Below are 15,646 nucleotides of genomic sequence, written 5' to 3' on the forward strand. Positions count from 1 at the left end.
TTTTCAACAAGACAGGTCCTGAACTGGTTGTGGGAGAAGGGAGCCAAGATTGCCAAAGTGCTAACTTCAAGACTGGCACATACAATGCTAGAGACTGGTGCAGATAGTGCTTGGCGGGCCAAAAATCAGACTTGTTCTAAGTAGATCTTAAGAACAAGGATTACCAAAGTCATGGTTCTCATATTCCAGGCTGAGAAAGAGGAAGGGAGACTTTGGCTACTCCCAGTGCACAACTGAAAGCCTGTTCTATGTCAGAGCAACAAGGCCTTCCTTCCACTGACCTGTCTTGTCTCTCCTTTTCTGGCTAATCTCTGGACACTTACCCTACACATCTGGGTTTTCCATCTGCCACAAAGTGTCCATTAGTGCTAGATCCTCAAAAAGGCTCTATCTACCCAAAGTCTTCCTTCTCTCAACTCTTTTTCAGGGCTCTGTATTGAAAATACGGTGAACTTGTGACAAGCCTCTGAACAAGTCCAGACTTCAAGTGACCACTGGGATTGAAGAAGAGCCTCTAGTAAGGTGTTAACCATTAGCAGAAAGACTCAATGGTAGCAGCTAAAACCTTCATGTGCTGGGCTGTCTGGTGAGTCGCATGCATTATATATATCAGGGATATTCTGGTGTGATGTTTATGTATGCAAAGTAAGCATCCTTCTAGTAAAGTACATATTAGAAGAGAAATATAACTAGCAATGCAGTCAATGACTGAATGTGATAGGCACAGGTACATAATGGAATACAGTAGGTTCTTTTTTATTTAAGTTTTAGCAAGAATTTATTTTCATATAATAGAGTTAAAGTAGGGAGAAACAGAAAATAATTTCCTGCTCCCTTTGTAGGAAATAGTCATTAAAGACTCTGAATATGGTTCATTTCTTTATGTATTGATTTGGTACAGTCTCCAAGTGACAGAGTTAAGAGCAAGCTCCAGAGCAGTATGATCTGCAACCTTCTGCATAAAAACAAAACACATCAAAATTGGAAGGAATGGGGAATAAGCATGCCTACTTAAAAGAATGCAGAAGAGCTGGGCTCACACTTATAACCCTAGCTACTCAGGGGTCTAAGTGTAAGATTTGAGAGGTACAATTCAAAGACAGCCAGGACAGAAAAGTCTGTGAAACTCTTATCTCCAATTAGGCACCAAAAAGCCAGAAGTAGAGCTGTGGCTTATGTAGTAGAATGCCAGCCTCAAGTGAAAAAGCTTTGGTGCCTAGGCTCTGAGTTCAAGCCTCAGTACTGGTACACACACACACACACACACACACACACACACACACACACACACACACACACACACACACACACACACACACACACACACACACACACACACACACACACACACACACACACACACACACGAGAATAGGAAAGGTAGTAATGTAGCTTGGAGAGATGGGTGGCAAGGTAAAAGATTTCACTTTGTACTCTAGCACGTTTTTAAATTTTTGATCCATGTAAATATATCACCTACCCCAAATAATTTTTCACAAGCCCTGTAATTTCATACTGTTTACGTCAAAGCAATTTATAAGAAAATATTAAGAGAAAATTGATGAGACAATTCATAGACCTTGAAAAATTTATGCGGAAACTTGTGTGAGACAAGCACTCTACTACAGGCCCTGCTTTATTTAAGTCTGACTTCTCAGATGCCAGAAGCTGAGGATCCACTGAGCAGCAGCTAGACTGGGAGTGGGGGCTGTTGGGAGCTAAGGACAAACTCTGCAAGACTTGGTCATTGGCAGGTCAAGGTCAAACGTCACTTTAGAAAACCTGCCTCATAAATCCTGAGTTATATCCACACCTACCGGGGCAGGCTACTGTAGTAGAATTCAGTAGACTTAATGACCCATGCTCCCCCCCAACACACACACACACGCATACCCCATGTGGTCTCTGTTGAGACTCAGGAAGGAGTAACCCTATACCTGTCAGGAAGCATGGGGTCAGAGGGTCCTGGTGAGGAGGCAAAAGATAATGTAGGCCAATTTGGTCCAGGCTGTGGCAGGGGTGGTACAGGGAACTGAGGGAACCCTGGAGGGAAACTTCTATTTTTGCCTGGGGACAATCAAAGATGAGTTCCCAGGAGGTGACATTGGAATTGGGGTGTGAAGGACAAACAGAGTCTGCCAAGTGGGAAACTAGAGGCAAGACTACATTCCAGGTAGACAGAACAGTATGTGCAGTGTGTGGGGGGGGAGGAGGGGAAGGGTGGAGAACGAGGGACTGAAACAGACTTAAGAAACTGGTGTTCCACAAAACTCATCAAGGCTTGTAAGCTATAGGAAAGAAGCAGGGCCCATCCCAGCCCTTGGATCAACTCTTGCACTGAGACTCGCCACAGGCCCCTGACTCCCCCTCTCATTGGCGATCATAACCTGCTGGACTTGGAATCAGGACACCAAGGTTTAAATGCATCAAACTACTTCCTTTAACCTTAGAGTTGGGATCCAGGTAGTCCTGCCTGTGGTCCTCTGTTCCCTTACCTAAGAAATGGGGATTAAGTGCCTCCCTAGCTACCCTTGAAGCTGAGATCTGAGGATCAAGGTTCAAAGCCAACCAGAGCAGGAAAGTCCATGAGATCCTCATGTCCAAAAAAGCTGGAAGTGGAGGTGTGGCTCGAGTGGTAGAGCACAAGAGCTTAGGGACAATGCCTAGGCCCAGAGTTCAAGCCCAGAACTGTCCCCCTACCAAAGAAAGGTTATTGTCCAGTTATATATTGGTACATATCATGGAGCCTGGCAGAGTTCAACAGTGTATGTTCAAGCAGGTTATGATGCGAAGGTATACTCAATTGGGCCATGGTTATCTTTCTGTCACAACCAGCCTGTGGCTGAATCTGAAATCAGAAGTAAAATTCATTCACTTAACATGCATTTATTTAAGTAGCAAGCTAGACACCAGCCTCATAGCTTGTGGATTTCTTGTGGAAGCCTTTTTAAAGGATGGAGGAGCAGAGTCTGTTTCTCCAACAGCCCTGTCATCACCCTCTGAGAATGAAGCTACCCTCTAGAACATTCTATGGTTTTTCAGGCCCAAGTGCTTGCTACCTCTGAAGTCTCCAACTTAACTGCCATCTGCCACTCCCAAGGGGGAACTCTTAACTATGGAACCTTGATTGAGCGTCTCTGCAGCCAGAGTGCCCCCAGACAGGGAAAAGCAGAGGGCAATTGTAAAACAAAAACCTCACCATTTATCAATTTAATTAAGAGCAAAACATGTTCTGTGCACGGTGTATGTGTGCATGCATGCATGTGTATGTGTGTGAGCGTGTGAGCATGTGTGTGTGTGCATTCATTACATGCTGGAACAGAGCTCATTCTGAGCCAATTAAACTATGATGAGCACTGGCACTTCAGAGCTCTAAGAGGTGGGAACAGGCTATGTGCACACCTTCTGCCTCCATACCCCCTCCACCCCCAAACCGATCCCAAGCCCACAGGGCTGCAGTGAAGACACTTTGAGTCAGGCCAGTTCTCCCAATCCTCAGAGCACCAAGGGCTAGGCTCAGCCTCTGGTATACAGGGGGTTATCTTGTCCCCATCTTACCATCTCTTTTCTAATTTATCCTAATTCAGAGGGTGCACTGAGAGCTCTCCCTCTCTCCAGGAGCCATTGGTGAGGTGTTACCTTTGAAACCTCTCATCCACACACTTGGGAATATAGATGGCCTAGCTGTGGCCTTTTGACCCCTGTCTGTGTGTTCTTCCTCTGACAGCACTCTCTCTCCACCAGGGTTTGGCCTGCAGCAGGTTCTCAGTCAATACTGACTGAGGGAGAGCGGTGGTACTGCCACTGGGAGGCAGGGTGTTTCCTGTGGGAGGGACTGAGCTGGCTGTATCCAGCCAGCCATCTATTGTTTCCTCCTTGTCCTGTTCCCACTGCTTCCTGCATGGTTGTCAAGGGTGTGCTGGAGCTTGGGTCAAGAGGCTTTGCAGGAGCCATGACAGCTCCCCCACTTGCCTTTAATTTGATTTAATTTAAACAAAGCTCTAATGATTTAAGAGAGAGAGAGAGAGAGAAAAGCACTTCCCCCTCCCATATTGCAGATTGCTTTGCAACCCTCATTTGTTAGACAGTTTATTCAGCAAATAAAAGGCAGCGCTGGCATTTGAGTTCTTTGGATCTCTAGCCTGGTGTTTTAGCCTCTTACCTAGCCCAGAAAGCCTGGCCTTCAGATTAAGAACTGATTCTACTTGAAGCCATTTCCTTCAAGAATTCTTGCATGACTGAGCCTAGGCACTGGGCGATGGCCCTGAAGGCAGAAGTTGCTAGTCAATCTTGAAAGGGGGAAGAGAGGAGGGAGCTGGGCCCTTATCAGCACTACCAGCAAGGTGGTAGGCGCGCTGCCAGGGACTGCTTCACACACATCCTGATTTAGCCACCATGCTCTGGGGAGAGATTGCTCCCACTTCAAGGGAGAAATCAGGAGGTTTCTCATACCCACAGCCTCCTAAGGCTCTGTTCAGCTTCAAATCAGGAATAGAGGTGCCACTGATGCCAGGTTCTATATCCTTCCTGGTCAGGTCCGTCCCCATCCCCCCCATTTCTGAGTACTGGTCTCTGAAGGAAACAAGGTTTCTACCTGTTTTCTATGTAGGTCAAATTCCATTCCAGCAACTCTCTGGGCCTTGTCCATTCTGCACTGGGGCAGACAGCCTAGGCTCCAGCTCTGGAACCTTTTGGACACTTTGCTGAATTTTGCTCTAAGCCAAGGTTGGCCAAACTACACCCCCCCCCCCCAACCTAGTCTAGGGGTCAAATACAGCTAAGAATGGGCTTTCCATTTCTAGGTGACTGGTGGGGGAAGGGGAGAAGAGGGGAGGCATGGACCAGATTTTGTGATCCATGAAAACAATTTCAACTCAAATTTCAGGGACCATAACTAGTTTTGTTGGAACATAGCTATACTCTTTTATTTACCTAACATATAAAAAACAGTTTGGGCTGGGCACTGGTGGCTCACGCCTGTAATCCTAGCTACTCAGAAGGCTGAGATCTGAGGATCGCGGTTCAAAGCCAGCCCAGGCAGGAGAGACCGTGAGACTCCTATCTCTAATAAACCACCAGAAAACCGGAAGTGGCGCTGTAGCTCAAGTGGTAGAGTGCTCACCTTGAGCTGAAGAGCTGAGGGACAGCACCCAGGCCCAGAGTTCAAGCCCCACAACCGACCAAAAAAAAAAAAAAAAACAGTCCGGCTTATTGGTTGAAGCAGAACCTGGGACCACAAAGCCAACAATATTCTCTAGCCCTTAATAGAAAATTTGTCAATTTCTTTTTTACACTCCTAATTCCTGAACTACTATAGATGCAAACCTAATTCACAAACTGTGCATGATTTTTGAAGCCTATCAGGCATAACCACATTACTCTCCCTAAATAACTGAAAAAGGTATTCATCCTAGGATGAGATGTTAAATACAAACGATTTCCTCCTTGGACTGTGTGCATGAACTGGGCTGTGGACATCTAAGGAGGTATTTATTCAGTGGTAAAATGGGCCCCAGCTCAGCTCAAATAAAGTAATTGTGACAACACCAGACATAGGCAAAGATCACTGCTCCTCCCCTATTATATGACCTTATGAAAGTCCTTTATCCTAAGAATTTTCCTGTTCTCCAAAACTGAAGCTTTCCTATGATATTACTAAGTAAGATTATGCCCAAGTGCATGTTCCTCCCACAATCCTAGTCAATGGGGTTTTGCAATAAACTAAACCAAATCCCTGCCTGTGCAACTTGATACTTTTGAGGGCCAGACAGAGAAAAGAAATACATGTTAATCTATCAGTAGAAAGAGGTCTGAAGAAAGTAAGTGTAGGGGTGTGGTTTACTAATCATGGTGGGACATGCCTAAGTATTATGTAGCTGCTCAAAAGAATGCAACACATCTTTATGGACTTGAGTCCAAGGGTGAATTGTTAAAAGGAAAAAGATTGAGGTACAATACATATAGAACGTACTTTTTCCTGTAAAGAAAAGCAAATCGCTTTGTGTGTGGAAACTGGCTCAAGTACCTGAAAGACTAAGGTTGGTGAACAGAATAAGCTGCAGAGACCCTGTAGAAAGTATGAACCAGTTACACAAATACTTCATTTATGGGCATATTTCTACACATACACACAAAAAAAATCTCTACAGGTGAGCACTGAGCTTTGACAACTGGAAGAAAGCATTTACTCTCTTACTTTTATGTTTCTTTAAATGGCTCCATTTCTTGAAAGGTTTTGTTTTGTTTTTTAGTGTTTTGGGTTTAAAATTTTTATCCAGTTTCTTTTCCAGTCACATCTGAGTGTTATTGGACACAGCTCCAATGCCAGGGCTTGAAAGGCCCATACACTGGCTCCAGAAATGTTGGAGTAAATGGTGATCCACAATCGAGTATTCTACCTAAGGTTTTATCCCACTGGGAGGTAAAGGCTGCTTCATAGACATGTCAAGTCTTTAATGAATGTCGAATGATAGATAGCACTGTAGGGGTAACCTCACTGGTCAGGAGATGGATGGTGAGAGGTGCGTCCAGCTGTATGTGGCATGAGATGGCAGGGGAAACAGGAGTGCTGAGGTGTGTGTGTGTGTGTGTGTGTCTGTCTTATAGTTCTGGAGTGGGGAAGGGGCATGGTCTTTACAACCTTTTTGTGTGGAGTAGGCTCAGAGGATTGTGACCATGCCCCCAAACAGCATCCAGGGTCACTGGGGAGTGTCGTCTACATGCTGATGCCACCCACAACACTGATGAAGACGGCTGGCTGCCAGGCCGCCCGGGCTCGGGCCTGTGCTCAGGCCAGCACCCAGCCGTGTGCAGGAAACACCTACAGAGACCGGAGCCACCATTCAGGGAGCTCAGCTCATGCTGAGGATTGCCACCACCAGGCTATAGATGGACATTACCTAACTTCATGGCTACTTCATGTGAATAACACGGCCACCACACATCATTCATAGCCATGCCATAGTGAGTGATGGGGTGAGCTCAGAGAAGTACAGACATACATCTGGGGCCAGGACCCTGGGGGGTAGCCTTGGCATACTGTAAGAGCCACCCCAAGCCAGCACATGCCCATGTTAATGGGGAGCTGAGGAAGACACAGGCCAAGTGCAGGAGGAGATGCTCAGGCCAGACAGAGCAGGAGGTACTCAACAAAGACAGAGTAAGGAAGTGCTCAGGGAAGGTGGATGCTGTGGGGGTGCTAAGGAAGCTCTTTCTTTCCTCTAGCTGCCCCCATTCCAATTAAGTCCCACCCTTCCACCAGCAGAGGGCCTTAAGCCAATCACTGCCTTGAAAATTACTTTGACTCCCCAGCACCCCTCCCCAAGACTGCTGCACAGATCCTGTGCTCCTAGCAAGCCTTCGTGCACCTGACCCAGAGGGGAGCATTATCCTTACCAGGGTGGGGGACACCACTCCCACAGACTTGTGGCTGGCCTAAGGTCAAATAAATGCAGAGCTGTTTCTGATGTATCCCTTCCGTTTCCTTCACACTCCCAAATTCCAGGCTAGGGGAGATGTAATTTGGGCAGACGTGCTATCTAGCAGAGGCCTCTGTAGCCAAAGCCTCTATCATCTGAGGTTCAGCAAGAGCTCTCTCCTCTTTCAAGGTATAAAGGCTCTGGAGAGGCCAAAGCCAGCAAAATGGTTTAGGGAATGAACCCTCCTACATTTTCCCTTTCCCAAGTTTGAAATCTTGGGAGCCCCGGCTCCCTTACCACAAAACCCCAATGTTTATGCATCCACTACTGCCAGGCCTGGTGGCTGGATGACAGAGCCTCAGGCTTCACTCCACCCCTCTCACTCAATCCCTCCCCTGGAGGGTGGTAACAATTGGAGGTCTGTTTTGGTAGCCAGGGTTGGGTCTGCCAGCCTGGACACAGCCTCTGAGCCCAGGAGTCTAGCCAGGAGCCTTCCTGGCCTCCACCATCTTGGGGACACTGGTTACCAGACTGAGTGGCTTTGTAATTTCTATGTTCAAAAGTGAGGTGAGGGGTGAGGTTGCAGACCCCAACTGCTGCAGTTTCCTGTTTTTGTCCCAGGCCTTGTCATTTCTGCCAGTCATGGAGGGGAGGGGGCCCTTGGAGCTGGAGTTCTGGTCCCTGACACCCTGTGATCATCAGGACTGGACTGAGCTGAGCTCCCTGCTGAAGCCACAAGCTGATTATCAGGGGATTTAGCTCTGGGGCAATTAGGGTGGAATCCCTGGATGGCTCAGAATAGGACAAGGATCATCTTGAGGCTGTTTACGTTGTTTGTATAGCCAGCCTAGCCGTGCAAAGGTTTACCACTTAAAATAGCCACCAGCACAAGTCCAGTCTCACCACATCCACACAGAAGGAAACTGAGGACACCAGAAAAGCTAGGACACAGCTCTACTTGTTTCCATTAACAGAAATGTTGTATCTAACACAGCCTTCATACTTCTACTGTAGCCAGAAAAGGCTTGGGAAATCCTGGGCTTATGAATTTCTATCGTCTGAGGAGGGTGGACAATGTCACAGAACTCTGGGAACGGAGAAGCCTTTCTCTTTTAACACGGTAGAACACCTCAACTCTTCTCTGGCAGATCTGAGTTGTCTTTCCCTTTCACTGGCCTCAGATTCCCCATCTGTCAAATGGCTGGAAGGTCTTCATGCTAGTCTCCTTTATCCTTTCAATATCATCCTGTGAAAGGTAGTTTTAGTGTGAGAGGTTCAGTATGTGACCTTGGCAAGGTCATTTTTTTTTTTTCACTGAACCTTGAAGCTATGAGGAGCACAGGAAGATGATGAACATGAAATGTTTTCACTTTTCCTCTTTATTTTTGTAATGCTAGCGATGGGACCCAGGGCCTCACATACTAGGTTAACTGTCGTACCACCGAGCTACAACCCTAGTTCTGTGAAAAGACCTTTTTAAACTCTCTTAGAGTAGACTTACTAGGCAGGTAGCTGGGAACAAAGAAGCCGAAAGCCAGGTAGGCAGCCATACTAGCTGATCTCATTTTTGAGTCTGACTCTCATTGCATACCAGCTTCCTGACAAAACCCTGCTGGGAAGAACTGACCAGTGGGAGCTTTCATGATTTATCTGATTATAGTACTAATAGTTTAGAGCCTTCCCTCTCCTCTCCCCCCCCAAAAAAAAACCCACCCCACACTGCCAGACTTCTGAAAAGAGGCCGAGGCCCATGTGAACTCAATGTATCACGAGAGTTCAAGAAGCAAGGAGCATCTGTGAGGAAAGACACCCACACTTTTACCCCCTGAATTCTTACATTCTAATGATAGAAACAATATTGGTCAGCAGATGAAGCAACTAAGCTAAATTGGGATTTAAAACCACACTGCAGGATTACCAACACCTATGCTCTTTGTACCAGCAGGTGCTGAGAAACCTTGAAGTTTTCCACGTTCTCCTTTTCCTGGATGACAGAAACTAATTGTTAAAGTAGAGGGTATCCTGGACTACATAAAATTCAGCACAAAATGGTGAGGTGAGTGAGACAGCCCGAGGCAGGGCTCACTCTTCCTTGCTGCCCAGGAGAAATGATGGACAAAAGCCTGGCTGGCCAGGACATTCCACCTGTTCCCTCTATACCTTCTACTCCATTAAGCTCATTACTGCTGGGAGCACACTAGGAAGGCTGCAGAGTCAGTTCCGTTCCAAGGAGATGAAAGGAAACATGGCAGAATCACCAGACCAAATGAGACAAGCTCTCCAGCAATTTCCTAGGCAGGGGGCTTTATTCCAGAATGTGTACACAATAGAGAACTTTTAGGGGTGAAAATATGACCATAACTGCTACCTTATATTTTAAGATTTCCATTTGATACAGGCACATACTCTCATAGGTAAGAGTCCATACATATGAATTTAGAAATACAGTTCAGCTCCGGGAAGGAAGCACTCCAACACAATTTACTGGAGAAGCAGTGCAAAGTTTCAAAAACCACTGCGAAAATCACCCACCTGCTGTAGCACTCCCACCCGATGGCACAGGTGTCTCGAAGTTAGGCAAACTTTCTCCCCTCAGCTCAAAATTCAAGACATGGCGGTGAAAAGGGACAGTGAACGCAGGATGAAAGCCCTTTCTCCTTGGGTTCAAATCCAGCTCTGCCCATTAGTAACTGTAGACTTCAAGAAAGTTACTTCCCTTCTCTGAGCGCCCCTGGGGGTGATGAAGCACATCAGGGCTATGTGGTCAATGATAACTGAGAGACATTTTAGCCACAAGTTGGGTAAACTGTTAAGTGACAGGTAATTTTCTCCTCTCTTCTGTCTGCAGTCAAAATATTCATTTATCCACTCACTCTTAACTACGCAGGTCTGGTATATATACCACGTGCACAGTTCTTTCTCCTTAAAGAAACGAAAACAAGTTCCTTGGAGAAAGTGTGGCCCGCCAGAGGTCAGAAGACAACACAAGTAAGCATTTAGTTGGGCTTTTTTTGAAGTCTCAGCCTTGTCACTGTGCTGATTACTTTTCTTGTATTTTCACTGTTACACACCACTACTTTGGCTTAGCCATGAAGGCACTTGAGGAGTTTCCTCCAGAGGTGCCTCAAGCCCGAGAACCAAGAGGCAGAAAGGACCCCAAGTCATCAGAGTTCAACGGGTATGGAGGAGACTTTTTCCTCTGACAACCTGGAGTCACCAACAGCTCACAGGTAGGGCAATTCAGACTTCAGTGCTGGACCTGCTGGAATCCCGGGTTAAAAAAGGGGGGTGGGGGGGGTGGTGTGTGGGGGGGGGGGGGGTGTGCGCGCGCCGCGCGTGCAGGAGGGCACATCCTTGTGTCGTCTTCCCAGCCCAGGAGACTGAAAAATCCAAAGAGGTTCTTAACTACTTGGAATATTTTTAAATTAAGAAATACCCTGGAAAATGTTCTAGGCAAGGACCCACGGGGGTAAAAACAATGCCCTGCATAGCAGAGGAGGCTCAAAAATACTTGTTGAAAAGCAACCGCTCTGGGGGCAGAGTCACAAATATCCCTTGCTGGAACAGCCGATTCACAGACGAAGAGGGGGGTGGGAGGAGAGGAGAGAGAGTTAAGAGAGGAGAGAGGAGAGATCAGAAAGAAGAGAGGAGAGAGAGGAGAGATCAGATCCGGGCCCCATCGAAAGAGGACGAAGTCCCTCGCTCCTGGCCCGCTGCTGGGCGCTCCGGGAGCTCAACTCCAGCCCGGGGACCCCTTCCCAGCCCCGAATTCGCGCCGGCAGCCCCCGGTGCCCGGCCCACGTGCCTCCTCGCAGCCCGTCTCCCCGGGTTACTCGGAAAGAGGAGTCAGGGGAGCGTGCCCGGCACCCTCGCCCCCTCGGCCGGCTCGCAGGAAGTTCCCTCCGCCTGGGCATCTCGGGAGGCCGGCGCGAGCACCGCGCGGGGCCGGGGACGCGCCGCGGGGGTCCCGGCGAGGGGAGCGGCCGCCCGGACACCCGCGGGACGCGCGGGCGGGTCCCGCCTCCTCCGCGCCGGGGCCGGGGCCGGGCCGGGGGCTCGGCTCGCTCAGCCAATGGGCGCCGCGCTCGGGCCCCCCTCCCCCGCGCCGGGAGGAGCCGGCGCAGCGCTGCCGCAGCCGAGGTCGTGCGCGACGTGCCGCGCTGGGGCCCAGTGTCCCCGGCTCCCGCCGGGCCGCGTGGATGGCGCGGCGCCTCCGGAAGGAAGCCGGGGACTCGGTGCTGGCGCCAAGTACGCACGCGGCGCCCTCGGGCTCGCGGACGCCGAGCCCCCGGCCAGCGCGCTCCCGGGGCGGCTGGGAGCGGGGCTCGGAGAGGCGCGCCGCCGGCCCCGGCCCCCGGCGCGGGCGGGGAGGTGGCCCCGGCCCCCGCTTTGTTCCGGCGGGCGGCCCGCGGCGCGCCACTCACCTTGCTGCTGGGCTCCATGGCCGCGCGGCGCCGGTGGCTCTGGCAGCGCCGAGTGCGCGGGCGGCTTCGAGCGGTGCGCTCCGGCTCCGGTTCCGCTCGGCTCCCGAGACTCCGACTCCGACTCCCGCCGTCGCTGGGCCTCCCGCTCTCTGGTGGGCTCGCTCCGGCACTCGCAGCCCCCGACCTACCCCACTCGGGCGCTACCTCTTGCCAATCGCACGGAGCTCGCAAAGCGAGCGTTTATAGGACCCCGGCTATTGGCTGGCCTGTGGGCAGAGCCTTGGGGCGGGGCCTGGGTCCCCACACGTCCGGGGCGTGGCTCTGAGGGAAGGGGGGGCCGAGGGGTGGGGGTGAGGGGGCGAGGGGTGGAGGATTTCTGACGGCCTCTTTTGCGCTGGCTGGCTGTCTACTTGCAGTACTCCGGGACCCGTGGGGGCGCTCGCTGTGTGACCCTGGGCAAGTGTGCACACCTCTCTGAGCCTCCGTGGCCTCCTAGCAAAACGCAGGAGCTGGTGCTTTGGCCGGAAAGCAAACTGGAAGCCGCGTAGGGTAGCGCTTGAAGACTCTAGATTCCTCACGGTGCCACGGAGTAACGTCTGTTAAACTGGAGATCGTCGTAGTACGACCTTCTAGGGTTGTTAGGGAGATTAAGTGAGTCAACATTTACCAAGTATTTACAGCTGTCTCTTACGTGGGAAGCGGCATTAAGTAGTATTTTAGAGCGACTGCGGGAGGTCCCGCTCTGTGATGGAGTTCTCCCTTCCCTCTTCCTACCCTCCACATTCCTGTTCCCCGGTGAAGCGCCTCCCTGCTTTTGCCCTAGCTGGGCCCTCTGCCAAAAATAAAAATAAACCTCTGTCTCCCTATGTCCTGCTGTAAAATCACCTCCTCCTCGAGGTCTTCCTGTACTTCTGACCGTCCAGGTAATCAGCCCACGGTGACACCCAAGTGTGAGGACATGAGAGGCTGAATGGTTAAGGACAGGAAGGCCTGGCCTTGAGCCACCTTACCTGTAAACCAGCCCCAGCCAGGTCCATGTGTTTTTTCTGAGTGACATGAAATTTACAACACAGCCTAAGTGCTAAAAAAAATTACAACTTGCAGGTGAATTCATGAAGTTTTTAGCATGTGCTGACACAAGGTAAGTCCACAGTTCCTGGGAATGGAGTTGTGTTGTGGTCACCTGATTTAACCTAATTTCCTCTTCTAGAGCAGTGAGATGTCATGAAGGGAAAGACCACAGTCTCAACATCTGGGCAGAATCCTAGATTAAAGCTGAGGGTCCCTTTCCTGTGGCAGGGATCATGGTGGGGCCGGTTTCAATCAGAAACTCTGGTTTATCTTGGAAGAGAGCAGGCCCTTTTGAGCACAGCCCTGCCCAGGGCTGCAGTGTCTGCAGTCTGTCAGTGCTAAGCCTGGAAAGTTGAGAATCCTCACCAGGCTGTCAGAGCATCACATCTTCCTAACTGCACCTTCCATTACTCCCTCATCCAAATTTCCCTTCTCCGTTGTCTCCTCTGGTTTTCCATTCTTGACTATATTAGTTTCCTGCTCAACTGTGTATCTGGTGTTGTGGCAGGAGTGAAGCCCGAGCCTAGGCATCAAGGTCCTTCCTTAGGGCCCAGTTCACAGGTTCGACCTCACCTCTCACAGCAGATCTCGGGCTCACAGCACAACTAGGTGGGCCTACCTCCCCATGCCAAAATCAGCCCAGGAGTAGGTGTTCCTCCAGAAGCGCTACTGACTCCATCAAGTGGATCTTTAGCTCCCTTTATCCCTTGATGATCCTGAGTTCACCACTGTCCTCTGACTGTCCCCCCCAGAATGAGAGCAATATTGGCAGCCTGGACAGAAGGTGAATGAGTAGAGCAAGGGAAGGGTGACCAGAGGAGTGAGTGGCTGCTCAGCTTCACTCTGGGGTCCCTCCCACCACCATCTGTCTGGATAGCTCAGACATTTTAGTCTTTCATCGCTCTTTCAGGTTTGGCTACCTCCCTGCTTAGTGTCTCTCCCTGGCCTCCCCAAGTTCTCACACGTGCAGTCAGTAGGCTGCAGCTTCCCAGGTGTGGGTATGCCCCACTCAGCCCATGGGTCACACAGCTTTGTACTGACCGCTTTCTCAGACACGAGGGCATAAAACTCTATGGTTAGCCTAAAGGCACAGCAAGAGAGAGGATGGGCATCCCTGTCCCCAGGTCAAGTGCACAGGATAAGTCTTTGTAGAGAAACAGGATTTGTACTGAAGGGGAAGGGGGGGGAGAGCTTCAGAAAGTGGGAGGCCATGTGAAAATGGTTTGGAAGGCTGAATAGGAGTTCACTAAGTAGTTGAAAGGGAAGGCTATTTTTTTGTCCATGAGAAGAGGAGGTACAAAGGTAGCAGAAAGTTAGAGAATAATTCTGGATTGCATCCTGAGATCAAGGATGGGACCCCAGATTTAGACTTGTGAAGTCTCTGTCTTGAAATGTATAGTAAGACTACTTTATTTGTAGATTTAATTATTGCTTTTTTTGGTGCCCATTTGGAGGCTTGAACTCAGGGCCAAGGCTTGTCCCTTAGCTTTTTCACTCAAGGCTGGTACTCTACCACTTGAGCTACGCCTCCACTTCTGGCTTCTTGATGGTTTATTGCAGATAAGGGTCTCCCGGAGTTTCCTGCATGGGCTGGTTTTGAACCTCGATTGATTGTCAGCTTCCTGAGTAGCTAGGGTTACAGGTATGTGCCACTGGCACCTGGCTGGCTTTTTCACGGATTTATTGTACATAGCTTTAACCAAGCATGGTCAAATAAACATCAAAAGAAATGTCAAAAAACAAAATATTTACCTTCCTATGTGCATCCAGCAGCTTAGTTGGTATGAAGCCTTAATCAGTTCTATGGTCTTGGCAGTTGTGTTTTTCTATCTATTGAAAGGCTGAATGTTTTTGGTAGAAATTGAGCAGTGTTACTGAAAGTGAACCCACCCTGTGTTGGACATTATGCATCCTGAGTACTCGTGGTTTTTCTTCTCAACTGCTGTTTCCTTTGGAACCTCCTACCACAGGGTCTGCCAGATGTCCCTGAATACAACTCTGCTCTCCTCTGAGCCTCAAGACTCAGATCTATAAAATGGACATTACAGTCCCCTCCTAGGTCAGCCTGGGGATAAAGGTTTATCCCAATAACGCTACTAATTCTCGATATCAGGAGTTCAGGCAAATCCCCATCCCGTGGCCAGGGCGGCACTTGAGGACAAAGCAGAGTTAGCCAGCAAAGCAGCTTTACCTTTGCCCCACCTGACCATACCTGCCCAGACACAGACCCCTCATTGCCTGCTTGAAATTCCACTTTTTGGCATCTTCTCTCTGTGTTTTATGATCCCTGGAGGCTATTGCTTAAAGGCCAGGTCATCAGAAGCTATTGGATACTGGATCAGAGGTTAGATTCTCCAGGGGACTGGTTTGTTATTTTGGTATCTGAGTCCTTGGAAACAGAATTTAAAGGGGAGGGGAATGGGGTGGGGGGGCTGAAGAGAAGTATCTGAGCTGGCCTGAGGCAAAAGAGGGACTACAGAAGTCTAGAAAGGAAACAAAAATTAGCAGCTTAAGCCAGTGTCCATTAAGTGGCTCCAGGGGGTGTGGTTGGCTCCAGGGAGGTTGAAGAGAAGAGGGAGAGGGAGAAGGGGCTGAAGAGGTAGGATCGTGAAGGCTTCCAAATGCCAGGTACAGGAGTCAGGAGTTTACTCAGTAGGTAATGGGGAGCCACGGAGAGTTGTTGAGCAGAAACGGGAGCAGAAGAAATCCCCGTTTCCCCAAAGCTTTCCCTAC

The 15,646-nt window shown here is 49.5% G+C and overlaps 1 protein-coding gene and 1 long non-coding RNA gene across 2 annotated transcripts in view; one reads left to right on the top strand and one right to left on the bottom strand.

Annotated features, from left to right (window-relative positions):
• Positions 1-12,087, bottom strand: part of Slc2a1 (solute carrier family 2 member 1) — a 31,326-nt gene extending 19,239 nt beyond the window's left edge. The window contains exon 1 of the mRNA XM_042678345.1: positions 11,843-12,087. Coding sequence (XP_042534279.1) covers positions 11,843-11,860 — 18 coding nt within the window. The 5' untranslated portion in view covers positions 11,861-12,087. The remainder of the gene's footprint in view (positions 1-11,842) is intronic.
• On the top strand, positions 190-12,672 carry LOC122106819. The gene is made up of 5 exons (XR_006147242.1): positions 190-586; positions 9,364-9,474; positions 10,306-10,406; positions 10,506-10,648; positions 12,259-12,672. It is a non-coding gene; the product is annotated as an uncharacterized LOC122106819 (long non-coding RNA).
• The last annotated feature ends 2,974 nt before the right edge of the window (positions 12,673-15,646 follow it).

This window comes from Dipodomys spectabilis, unplaced genomic scaffold, assembly GCF_019054845.1.
Source record: "Dipodomys spectabilis isolate Male_0828 unplaced genomic scaffold, ASM1905484v1 ptg000002l, whole genome shotgun sequence".
Classification (NCBI taxonomy): Eukaryota; Metazoa; Chordata; class Mammalia; order Rodentia; family Heteromyidae; genus Dipodomys; species Dipodomys spectabilis.